Source organism: Malaclemys terrapin, chromosome 1, assembly GCF_027887155.1.
Source record: "Malaclemys terrapin pileata isolate rMalTer1 chromosome 1, rMalTer1.hap1, whole genome shotgun sequence".
In the NCBI taxonomy this organism is placed as follows: domain Eukaryota; kingdom Metazoa; phylum Chordata; order Testudines; family Emydidae; genus Malaclemys; species Malaclemys terrapin.
Window position 1 is genome coordinate 45,724,269 of NC_071505.1, and position 12,375 is coordinate 45,736,643.

A 12,375-nucleotide genomic window follows, 5' to 3' on the forward strand; every position below is an offset into this window, starting at 1 on the left:
AACATATGATTTTACTTCTATCTTAACATCTGTTTTCCAATATCAAAATTTATTTTTGTTTTCTAGACCTGGAGCCAAAACAGTAGATGAAAGGAACAAGGTACTGTAAAATAGCTTACTAAACAAAAATATTGCTTTAAATGTTAAGCATTTATATAGCACTTTAAGCACTCATAAATGGGCATGGTGTTTCACCAGATATGTAAATCACTGTCCCTTCTCTGACCAGTTTACAGTCTGTCATGTTTGAGATGACAACGTGTGGGAAATAGTTGAGTAAATGAATAATAACCTTGTTTTTGTTATAATGAATGGTAATTTACAATATTTCTTACTCATGAAATTTTGTCTTATTTGTAGATTGGCAAACAGATGGATGTTGCAGATGATTTTGATGAATTAACTCAGTCTTCTGACACAGCTACAGAGGACTTAGAGTTGCCTACTTCAACCTACAGAGATGCTATGTTGCTGATAGAACAGCTTTGTATGGATGGCAAAGGTAAATGAGTTATGTTTCAATAGCAATTGAAGACAAGTGATTACAATTCTCTGGACAACATTAATGCTTTTCACCTGTGTGTCTTTGAATTCTCATTATAAATTCAAGCACATATTTTTTAATCCTAGGTATTTCTAGCTGTTTGTTCCCAAACTTATTGTCTCCTTTGACCATAAAGAAGGATACATTCCCTGGGAGCCCTGGCTGTCTGAAGCACTGATTCAGAGTAGTAAGCCAGGTGTGGAAGAAAACAATGTCCTCACTCTGAGTTTGAAGTAACAAGCCAGAAGCAGCTTTATTATGAGCAATTGCAATTGCACAGGAGAGTACACGTGAACAGGGATTCCCCTCCCTAGGCAGGTCTCCGTTAGATAAACAATTAGGGCAAGCATTCATACCTTTTGTTACAGACAACAACCGCAACTTGTTTATACATATTCCTTCTGATATGTTACTTTTCTCAGCAGTGCCTGCTACAGTCTGTATTCCATTCTTATCTAACACAAGGTCGAAAAACAGTATCTCTTACAGTTCTTTTCCCACTCGCTTTCCACTTGCCCAGGCCTTGCCTTGAAATCTTGCGTTATTAGAGCTAGTGTTAGCCTGACTCTTGCTCTATTCCTAGAAACTAAGATATCTGCGTTCAAATTCCCTTTATCCTTTTCTCTGCTTCCACACAGGATAACCCTCATAGATTGGGTAAAAGGGCCTATTCCACCTCTAAAGGGTCTCTAAAAGCCCCAGAGCCAGAAACACAACCGGGGGAGGAAAATAACCTCTTAGAGTATGTCTCCACTGCAATTAAAAATCTGCAACTGGCCCATGCCAGCTGACTCGGGCTCACAGGGCTCAAGCTAATGGGATGCTTAATTGCAGTTTAGACGTTCAGGCTCAGGCTGCAGCCTGAGCTCTGGGACCCTCCTACCTTGTCCCTAGAGTCTGGGCTCCAGCCCAAGCCTGAATGACTACACCATAATTAAACTGCCCGTTACCCCACGCTCTGCAAGCCTGAATCAGCTGCCATGGGCTAGCTGTGGGGTTTTAATTGCAGTGGAGACATACCTACAAAGACGCCACAGAATCTCCTCCCCATTCTCTATACATTTGCTGAGCTTTAGCTAGATATTTTCCTTTTCTCCCCATTATTTGTCTAGCTTCCACAAGCAGCAGACACTACAGAAGGGTCACCTATTAGCGTTGACACTTAAAGAGACAATGGTATCCAGTATTGCAGCAGCAGAGGGCTCCTTTATCCCATCCCCACAGCTGGGTATGTGGCCTCTGTAATACCTTTGTCAGAGGAAGTAGAGATCAAACTTAATATCTGTCTCCAGTTTGCACAGAAGTCATATAGCTTTACTGTATAGTCTTTACTCTGTAGCAGTGGTTCTCAAACTTTTTTTCTGCGGACCACTTGAAAATTGCTGAGGGTCTCGGCGGACCACTTAATGATCTTTCCAAATGTTGTTTATACCATTAGCTAACTATTGTAAAGCACTTTGGATAAAAGCACTATATTAAAAAAAAGTAGTAATAATTAACTTTTTTTATTCTACAAATAAAAGCACACAACTCATATTTTAATATTAGTAGTCTTACCTTTCTAATATGATGGATATGCCCTCTCCCCCGCCGCAGCAACCCCTGAGCTGGGGCTGGGAAGGAGGGCCGTCTCTCCATAGCAGCCACAGCCCTGGAGCTGGGGAAAGTCACCTCTTTCTCTGGCCGCCACAGCCCTGCACGTCCCAAATTCCCCCACCCCTTCTTCTCACCCCACTGCCTCCTCCCACCTACCCCCTATTCCCCCCAAGGCCACCACCTCACCTTACATATGTGTCTTCTCATGGGTCCAGGCACCTAATTAGTGGAGCCACGCCTGCACAACTCCACTATGCAGGTGGGTGGCCCTTCATTCTCTTGTATGTGGCCACCCAGGCACACACCTTAGAGGGAACTATCCGCGGACCACTGGTAGTCTGCGGACCACAGTTTGAGAACCTCTGCCCTACAGTATTTTTACTTAGAACAAGCGATGACCACTTAACATGACATAAAATTTCTCTATCGGGTATTACAAGAGAGATTCTCAAAGGCATAAAAGACAGTTAGGTGCCGAATTCCTCTTTATGCCTTTGAAAATCTCCTCGCTGTAAAAGCATGCATTTTGTACTATATAGAAGTTATTGAATTAGACTTAAATTGTACATTCACAGTCACTGGAGGTGTAAAATGTTTTATGTACACACACATACACACGCGCACACAGAGTGTGTGTGTGTGTATAATCTGGTTCATACTTCGCATAATGAAATAATGAAAATAAAGTTTTAACATTGCACTTTTAATGTAAATGATAGTTTATATATTTTATATGAATTATATAGTGAACAGAAGTATTTTTAGAAAATATTTCTTCTTTGTCAGAGATGCAAAAGAAATCTACAAGCAAGTATTATGTAAGCATTTGTTATGTTTGTTGTATTGGATATTGAATAGTTCTGAAAGAGACATTTACATTTGTTTCCAGATACAGTATAGAAAATTAAAGCAATCTGAAGTGCTTCTGATTTTTTTGCAAATTGAAATCGGCACATATCTTTACATTATTGATTTTCTTCACAAAGCAGATTCTGTTAGTATCTTGAAAATTCAGAACTTACTTCATGGATATGAACGATTAATAGACCATGAAAAGGGCCGCTATACGCAGCTCTTGGGAAAAGTAAGAAAGCTGGAGAATGAAAAGAAAGAGCTACAAACAGTATTGGAAGAGACCAGAGAATTGAAATCCATGCTGGATCACCAAAAAATGGAATGGGAAAGTGATGTCAGCAGTCTCAAGTACGGAATCTTAAATTCTAATAAGCATTTTACCAGGTTACTTTATCCAAATGCAAATAACAAAAGGGATGCTGGAATTAGTCAATGAGACGATCAACATGCTTTTCAGTGTTATGCACATTCTTAAGTACTTTGTGAATTGGTCTAGTTCTCAGCACTTTACAGCATCAAGCTCAAAATTGTTTGGTCAAAAACTTATTGTTTGATAGTAGTTCTGTCTGGAAAGTCTACCTGCCAGATATTTTCCATGCAATATTTTTTTCAGCTAATTGTTGTAACATGGAAAGGGAGGGAGTGATTTACTTGGGGCTAAAGCTGCCCTTTTGCCTCCCTCTGCTATCTCTTGCTCAGGTAAATCTCGCACCATGCAGTTTCCCCCTTCTTGGCTGCCATGCTGAGAACTACCCCTGTAACCTCTGTCACACTAACCATAAACAATCCAGTGTACGCCTTATATGAAAGAGACTGTGTGGTGATATGCTTCTGGTAGAGTTTCTCAGTAAGGTCTGTTCCAGGCTGTTGTTTTTCCAATCTTCAGAAACAGGTTGCTTATTTACAAAATTAGGACTTTCTAGACATTTTTTATATAGGACCATGAGTACGCATAGTACTTTACCGACAAATGTGACCAATCCCTGCCCCAAAGAATGACAGCAAACAAAAATGAGATGGAGAGAGTATGGAAAAATGAGGGTTCTTTGAGTGGCTCTGCTATTCCCACTTATGGGTATTGCCCTGCCTAGTGGAGCCTAATAGTAGAACTTTTTCAAAGCAGTGTCTGTTAGAGTCCTCTCACACCATCTCCTAGCCTTCCCTGCAGTGTTTCAAAACATTCTGAGGGTGAGGTTTTCTAAGGGGGCACAGGTGCCCTCTACCACTTCAGTTCCTTCCAGCAGCTGTGCCAGACAAAAATGAATCACTCCAGTTTGTTCAGGTCTGGGTTTTCTCCAGTTCTTACTATCTTGATAATTGTTTAGTGATAACCATAGGCTGGGATTTTTTTTGGGGGGGGAGCATTGCCCCCCCCAAACTGAATATGTCACAGAGGCAATGCATGGGGGAAGCATCCAGATTTCTCCCTTAGCCCTGCTTCCTCCCCACGAAGGAACATTGGGGGGCAGGGGGTGAGCAGGGACAGTTTGCCCATGTAGGTTGTGTAAGGGGAGGACAGAGAGCAGCTCCTGTTGACTCACTGCACAGTCCACTTGGGGAAACTGACCAGCAGGCACAAAGCGCCTGGCATTGCTGCTTGTCCCCTCTCCCTCATCCCCCTAAGGGGGCACAGAGGAATGTTGAGTGGGTTCAGCTAGGTGTTCTCTGCTAGCAGGTAAGTTTCGCCTTCATGATCTGTGTAAGGGGAGGGCAGGAAAGCAGCGACCCAGGAGAACTAGGCGGCACAGCTGCTTCCACAATGTACAGCCCAGGTGAGTGACAGAGTGAATTACTCTTGGGAGAATTGGAATTCTGCGCCTGGCTCAGCTGCTGGGGGGCAGGAATGGAGGGGGGATTAGGACTTCCTCTTCCCCTTGAGCAGCTGGGGCCAGGTCAGACCCACTACAGGAAGCGCTGCATCCCTCCCCCACTTCCTGCCCATATCACTCCTCAGTCACAAGAAGGAGGGGTCCCTGTATGGGGAGCTGCCCCCATGTCCGCACAACCCCCTTGCATTCGGACTTCCCACACACACACAACAGAACCTCCCCCATTGAACCCCTTGCCCCGTCGAGCCACCCTCCCTGCACTTGAATCCCTATCCCACCAAGCCTTCCCCCCCGCATCCAGAACCAGAGCCCCCCCCCACTGAACCCAACCCCCCCATCCAGATCCCCTGCTGAGCCTCACCCCCCCCAGCCTTTGTCCCCTCACCCCCCCCCCCAATATAGAAGTCAAACCATGCCTATGGTGATACAGTTCAGTTCTGGATTATGGTGGAACCGAAGAGAAAGAAGCTGGGTTTCAAGCCCAGCTGTCCTCCCAGCATCAGATGACCACATTCAGTGTCTGAAATACTTGGGAGACAACCTCTTTCCTTCTGGGTGTTCCATCTGCTGGACTTTCACGCCCAGAGCTCTGGATGAGAGGCACAACAGATTACAACTGCTGCTCCTTAAGGAGCCCCTTGAGGTCAAACCATCCAGTTGCAGAAATGTGTTGGCTCCAAGGTCTAAGAGGCCAGTCTTGGCTCCTGTGACTTTCTGCAGCAAACTGAAGAACTTTAAGGGCTCCAGGAAATCTGTTCCAGCTGTGTCAGTTCTAAGGAAGAAAGCAAGGGTGAAGACAAGCACAATTAGCAATGACAGATCCGTCAAGGAAGATCAGACTTTGGGCTTCCACCTGAGCAGTATCTCTTGACTATAGATCTGAATAGTATGGATTTTGGGGTGGGGGGAGGTAATTTTTTTTTTGTTACTGTTCACATAAATAGCCTGTTTTTAGAAGTTGATTTTTGTGTAACAGATAAGTATTAGTATTTAAAAGGACTCTTCAGTTTGATCCCAAATTTGGCATACTTTTGTTTTTCTTTTCTATTTACCAAATCTTTATACACTGTTTATTTTCATAACAAATATTTGAGTGTTGGGTTTTTTAAAATAAAATGACAACGAAATGAGTACCAGATCTACATTCATGAGCAGCTGTAGTCTAGCAGAGTTACAGTAAGTATGGCATTGAACCCTTTATCTTTGAAGTTCAGACTCATATGTTGCATGTCAATGTTTTTTATCACGGGACACTTTGTCTTTCTTACTCTTTTTGTAAAGTTTGGAGTTCAAACTCTGAAATATGAATCGCTTATGTATTAGTAGTTACAAATACTTGGAAAATCGTTAGCATGATTTTAAAGCAACCATTTCCTCGTATACAATCAGATTTTTCCTGTTGTCTATATGATTTGTGATATTGGTTAAAATATCTAAAAAGTCACCCAATACTCAAATGCTTATTATTCATGTCATGGGAACAAGGAAACATACCATGTATTGTTTTTTTCGTTGTTCACTGTCTCTACATGTATAGATAATTGGATTCAATTATCAGAAAAGAAAAAAATAAAATTGCTAAACTCTCCTCAAGGCCTTCATTCTCTGTTAACCTAAAAATTAAATCGATGTTATACCTTAAGGTTCAATTACATGTGTTTAAAAAAATTCTTGTCATTTTTATCACATTAAGCTTGAAGCTTATGCTGATTAACTAGCAAGACTTTTCTAAACTTATTTTAGATTATTGGCTTCATTCTTAAGTACACTCCATGGAGGGGGGGGAACAAAAACCTTTGCAGAGGAGAAAACATTCTGCTTACTTACTACAAGGTGTGCAGTCAGTTTATTTATACAAAAGTCATGTTTAAAATCTTGCCCTTTTTCCTTAGACACTTACTTTTCTGGTAGTATTACCTATACTTACTATTTGGAACTCCTAGTGAATATTACAGGTTCAGAGTAAAGATATTTAGTTTAAGTCAGCTGCCAAGTTTTACCTTAGTTAGATTCAGTGGGCCATATCTTCAACTATAGTAAAGTGTCATAGCTCCACTGATTTACACTAGCTTGAGAATCTGGCCATATGTTTTATTTCTAAGTTAATTGCTCTGTTTTAATATGCTTTGTTCCATATTATTAGTAGAATGACTCAACATTTTGAATAGTACCTTTTTGGAAGGGGGCAGGAAGAATCCCTTCCTTTCTCACCTCCATGGTTTGGGATAAGATATAGGATTTAGCCCTTATGGCATCGAAGATACTTAAAATTAAATACATACTTTGAGTAAGGCATTGTGTTCATTATGTAAAGAAATATGTTTTATAACTTTATAACTTTATAACCAAATATGGTGTTGTTTTAGTTTGTTATAAAGCTTACATACTGGTGAGTTTGTGTGTTACGTATCTTCATCAAAACTTTTGTATAGCTGACACCTCTGAATGAGGTTATAATTTGCTTTAAAAGTCAGTTTAAGAGTCACAAGATAAAAATTGAAGGATTTTAAAAATGTGCTTCTTCTGTTTGTTTATTCTTCAAGCTACATATTGTGGAATATTTCTCTTTACCAATTCTTAAGTGGGCTGAAATATCAACAGTTGAAATTCATGATGGGTGCAAGCATGTTCCAGGGTTTTGGTTTTAAAATAATGTTGTGTTAAATACCAGGTTTACTTTGAAACAAGAAGAAGAAAAGAGAATGAGTACAGAAATGCTGTATGAAAAAAACAGAGAACTGCTTAGAAAGAAAGAAGATCAGTACTGTAAAGAGATGGAGGAGAAACAACAGCTTGAGCTAACCCAAAGGAGTCTAGAAATGGAGTTGAGAACATTGAGAAATCACTTGAAACAGGTTATTATTTATTAAATCTTAAGATATGTAATTCAACACAATTTTCTTGTATATGTTTCTTCCCATTTGTTTTAATTCAGCGGTGTTGTTCTAATACGTTTTAAGATATGGATTTTAAAATATAAAGTCAAACATTTACAATGGCAGTATATAATTCTCTACGTGCATGCTCGTGAAACTACGATTTTCTTTCAAGAGCTGGCTCTGCAGATTCCAGCATTCAGTAGCATATGCATTCTCAGAATATGCTGCTTCTACAGATCTACTCCAAGTTGTTTTTTATTTTTCTCAGACTGATCATATTGTTAATTGAAAATAAGCATAAAAGGGACTGTAGTCCCAGCAACCCTCAGTTTCTGTTATCTGACAACAACAATCCTGATCTTTGGGGAGGCTTATTCAGACCCCTAATGGTCACGGCTTTCCAGATGCTATTGAGCTTGAGCTTAACTAAGCCATGTTAAAAAATGTGGATATGCCAGGGTGGTATACTCGAAGAACTTCTTAGTCATCTTATTGACTCTCTAAAGTGAAGAAAATAAATATCTGATAATTGTTCTGTTTTGGTTCTTGACAAAAATATTTGTCATTTCACTCTCCTTCGTTGAATTTAGGGGAATGACAAATGTGTATCTTGTTTCTTTGTAACCTTATGATTGAGAACAAACAAGAAATTGAGTTATAAAGATAGGCAGGTGTGGAGAAATTTTTAGTGACATCACAATTAGCCATGAAAGCAAAGCTCTAGTGTTTTGTGATGTCAGATGAACACAGCAAGAGAGACAGATGCAGATATGGATGTATCGTTATTTATAGTATTTCCATATTTTAATTTTGCTATAATAAATTGATTACAAATTTGTAAAATTAAATAGAGCAACATGTTAGTTTACTGATTTTATTTTAAATTTGCCATATTTGCCTGTTTGAGTTCAATTTTTAAGAATAATTAAAATACCTGCCTATTTTTCATCCCTCTCATACTGAGTCAGTATGAGAGGTAGAGCTTATGAACAAACATCAAGAAATTAAGGAAGGTTTTTGTCTCGCTCCAGGACACTCCCCGGGCCTTATATTTTCTTTTATAAATTTTTCCTGGAATCTGATTATCTCCAGCTTAATATTTTGTTTGGGAATTTGGAATAGAAGATCTTTAACAAGCTGAAAAAAATGTGGATTTAAGAAATATTTGTGAAGACTGCAGTTGTGTTGCTCGAAAGTGGATATTCTCAGAGTTTAGAGTGCTAGGAAATTGCCTTTTGACTTCTGTCTGTGTGGATTATAGCAAGTGGTCTGGCAGATCTAGAATTAATAGAATGAAGAAAGTTATTCAGCCTCATCAAGAGCCCATCTCTTCTTTCTCTAGTCCTCCTCTTAGAGGCTCTGTTGCCTCTACTCCTTTGGGTAGAGCACATGTTCCCAGCAGACTTGAAAGCAGATTTCCTTCCCCTCTTCTATCATTTTCTATTCCTCCTGTGAGAGAGAATGCTCTTAAAGGGATTAATTTTCCTTCAACTACATTAGAACACCTGGGGTTCAAGAGGAGAACACCTCAGGAAATACGAGGCCTTGTGAATACTGTTCGAAAAATGGTAAGAATTTTGTGTCCCTTGGTGACGTCCTAGCTGTGAGAACTCTATGTGTTATTTATACAGCCCTGCAAATCTTCAGATATCCACATTATATCCACAGACCATGTTTGCAGATCATGGATGGATGCAGACTCAAATTTTGTATCTCGGCAGGACTCTAGTTATTTAGACTTTTAAAATGGAAGCAGGGTGTCCATTCTTGCAAAATGATTCTTTATTCAATACCAAACACTGGAAAATTCGTTTACCCTTATTTGATATTAGGTGATCAAATTGTTTAATTGTAGATTCCTTACATTTTCAGTACCAAATTAGTTTTCCATGAAAAGTAACCTGCTCATCAGAGAGGACTGGTTTTTTTGGTACAGCTTCAGAAATAATCTAAAATTGTCCAATTAGTTCAGCTTAAAAAGTCTGTTACAAAAAATATTGAGAATATCACTTTAAGTTGAAAAGCTCATTTGATTAATGTTTTCTTTTATTTTCAGAAAACACGCACAGAATTTTTGCGCGTTTCTGACTTGTATTTCAGTGTCAGTCTTCACATAATGTTGACAGATTTTTTTTTTTTAAAAAGCAAAACGTCATAAAGCTATGAATTCATGGTCTCTATTTCTGACAAATAGTTTTTATTGGGCTTGTGTAGGTAGTTGATACTCAATGAGGCACTGACTTTATAAAATAAGAATCATGATTTCTATAGTAAAGGATTGGGTATCTCAAATATGATTGCCAGAGTCTCGTTCGTTATCGGAATTAACCAGACAAATCGCTCCACCAACTAAGAACGGCCATGCACCACCACCCACAGAATCGAGAAAGAGCTATCAATCTGTCAATCCTTTCCGATTAAGCTGTTTAAACACTCGTACTGTATTTATGCAGTGTGTACTATTCAACTGTCTGCACATGATCTCATGGGTCTTTTCACTAGGCTTGACCTACTTATAACCTTCAGTGTTGAAATGTATTTAACGTTAAGGCTTCTTTACCATTGAACATTCTTAAATTCAGCCTGCATACCAACTTATCCTCAAAACATGATAGTAATTCCCCATTGTGACTTTTAGGCCTTGTCTTCTCGAGAGAAACTTACTATGCTAAGAATAGCATGGTCCTCCTACCACACTTGCGGAACACATCCTATTCTTACACATACGAGATCCAAATTGTTTTCATTGGTACCAACTACCACTTAGATTAGACTTGCTTTCAGTAGGAATAAATACTAGATTAGTCTGAACAATTTCAACTTCTACAGGTTTAGTGCAAATGTGGATGGAACTAAAATGGTTCAGGTGGTTTTTCTGTTACTGTCCCACATTGCATCATCAATATTTTGAAATCTCCCAGAATCAATTGCTTCTGGAAGCTGTGCCAGGAACTGTATGATTGGTACCCAAAGGGCATCTGAAATGGTTTAGAACAGACTTTGTGGATGTTGTGAAAACTGCAACACTTCAGGACACCAGTAAGCAGGGCTAGTATGGACACACTGAACTGTTTGTACAACAGTTTGACAAAGTCTTGGATTGAGCACAAGTATATAAATCCCATTTCAGTGAAACACTGAAGTCCTGTTCTGCACAGCATTTAAGCATGTGCTTAACTTTAAGCACATACCTAAGTTCTATTGAAATCAAGATGCTATAAATTTCTGAGGTTTAATGTCTTAACTAAATTTTGCTGTACATCACTATGCAGTGATATTAAGAACCTGACTTTTAGCTAGGTCTCAGTTAAGGCTTCAAGATTGCAAATGCAATTATTTGTGTATTTTCTGTGGCAATCAGGAGTTTAGTCAGCAATTGCAGTAATTACTGCAGGTGCAGTAATTGTATTTGCAACTTTAAGCCCACAATTTGGGGACATATTTTTGAAAGTTTAGAGCTATGTTTACTTGTGACTACTTTCATCTTTGAAAGAAAAATTTATTACAAAAATGTGTTTTGTTTTGTTTTAATGTTTGGGGTGATCTAAATATTGGACGTTCTTTTCAGTTTACTGTTAAAAGTAGATCAGTTAAAGACCTTATTAAATTCTTTCATCCTATATGCATCCTAAGGAAGCAGACATAGTTGAAAGAGGTGTTCTTTAGGCAAATGTACAGAACCTCTTCATGTATGGGTGAGGAAGCCATGATGAAAAGAACAGTTATTACTATATCTAGTATATTTTTCCAATATTAAAATGTTTAAAATGTGTTTGTGTTAGGTTGAAGAAGAACGTAATGAAACCCAGAGACAGCTCTCTCAAGAACAGAGTGCCAGAGCTCTACAAGAGGGTATTTTGAACAACCATCTTTGGAAACAGAAAGAAATAGAAGAAGAGACTAAAATAACTGTAGCTAAAAGTTCAGAAGTAAGCAGTGTTCTGTCCAGTTCAAGTAAAATTACACAGTGTTCATTATTAAGTGTAAACACAGGATGTTTTGCTAATTGTGTTGACTTAAAATGCCATCCTTTGCCAGAATGTTTACAATATATGAAAGTAATATAGTTTTGTAAATATTGCTATCTTTGTTTCACTTCCAGATTTAAAATTGGTATGCTGTGGACGGCAGTATCCACCAAATACTCTTAGAAAATTTGTAAAGTAAAAATGACACTTTTCTCAACTTCAGTCATCCGCTATTTTTCTGACAATATTCTGAAATGTTTTCTGTTGTTTTTTTAATTACTTTTAACTCCTGCTAGCTAGTGCAGAGCCGGTGAAGCTGAGGGAGATTCATCTGAGTCCTTTTCTGGCTCAAATACGATCATATACTAGATAACAACATTCCCATTTGAGTTCCTTACTGCTGTGTTCCTTACTGGCAGTGAGGGACAAAGCAGAATGAACACATCTATTAAAAATAGCTGTTTATTTGTAAACTGAGCAAATTTGGTACAGAAGCCACTGAGAGACCAACGTGGAATCCAAGAACCCCATTTTTACAGTCACTTTTGAGAGTGTAACTTCATCTTCAAAGTAATATGATTACATTTAACATGCCTGTGCTTGACACAGTGAGAAGCTGTTTAACAGGAGCACTCCAACTTTTGGTCATACTTCTTCCTCACCACACTACCCAAAATTCTCAGTACAATGGATGAATTATTCCT

General features: G+C 38.8%; 1 protein-coding gene across 9 annotated transcripts in view; it reads left to right on the top strand.

Annotated features, from left to right (window-relative positions):
* Positions 1 to 12,375, top strand: part of ANKRD26 (ankyrin repeat domain containing 26) — a 171,412-nt gene that overhangs the window by 84,578 nt on the left and 74,459 nt on the right. For 7 of the 9 annotated variants that reach the window (XM_054023494.1, XM_054023508.1, XM_054023532.1 and 4 more), the window contains 5 exons: positions 67 to 100; positions 361 to 502; positions 3,127 to 3,343; positions 7,496 to 7,679; positions 11,486 to 11,632. In XM_054023494.1, coding sequence (XP_053879469.1) covers positions 67 to 100; positions 361 to 502; positions 3,127 to 3,343; positions 7,496 to 7,679; positions 11,486 to 11,632 — 724 coding nt within the window. The remainder of the gene's footprint in view (positions 1 to 66; positions 101 to 360; positions 503 to 3,126; positions 3,344 to 7,495; positions 7,680 to 11,485; positions 11,633 to 12,375) is intronic. The other 2 variants (XM_054023501.1, XM_054023516.1) reach the window with 1 other exon arrangement.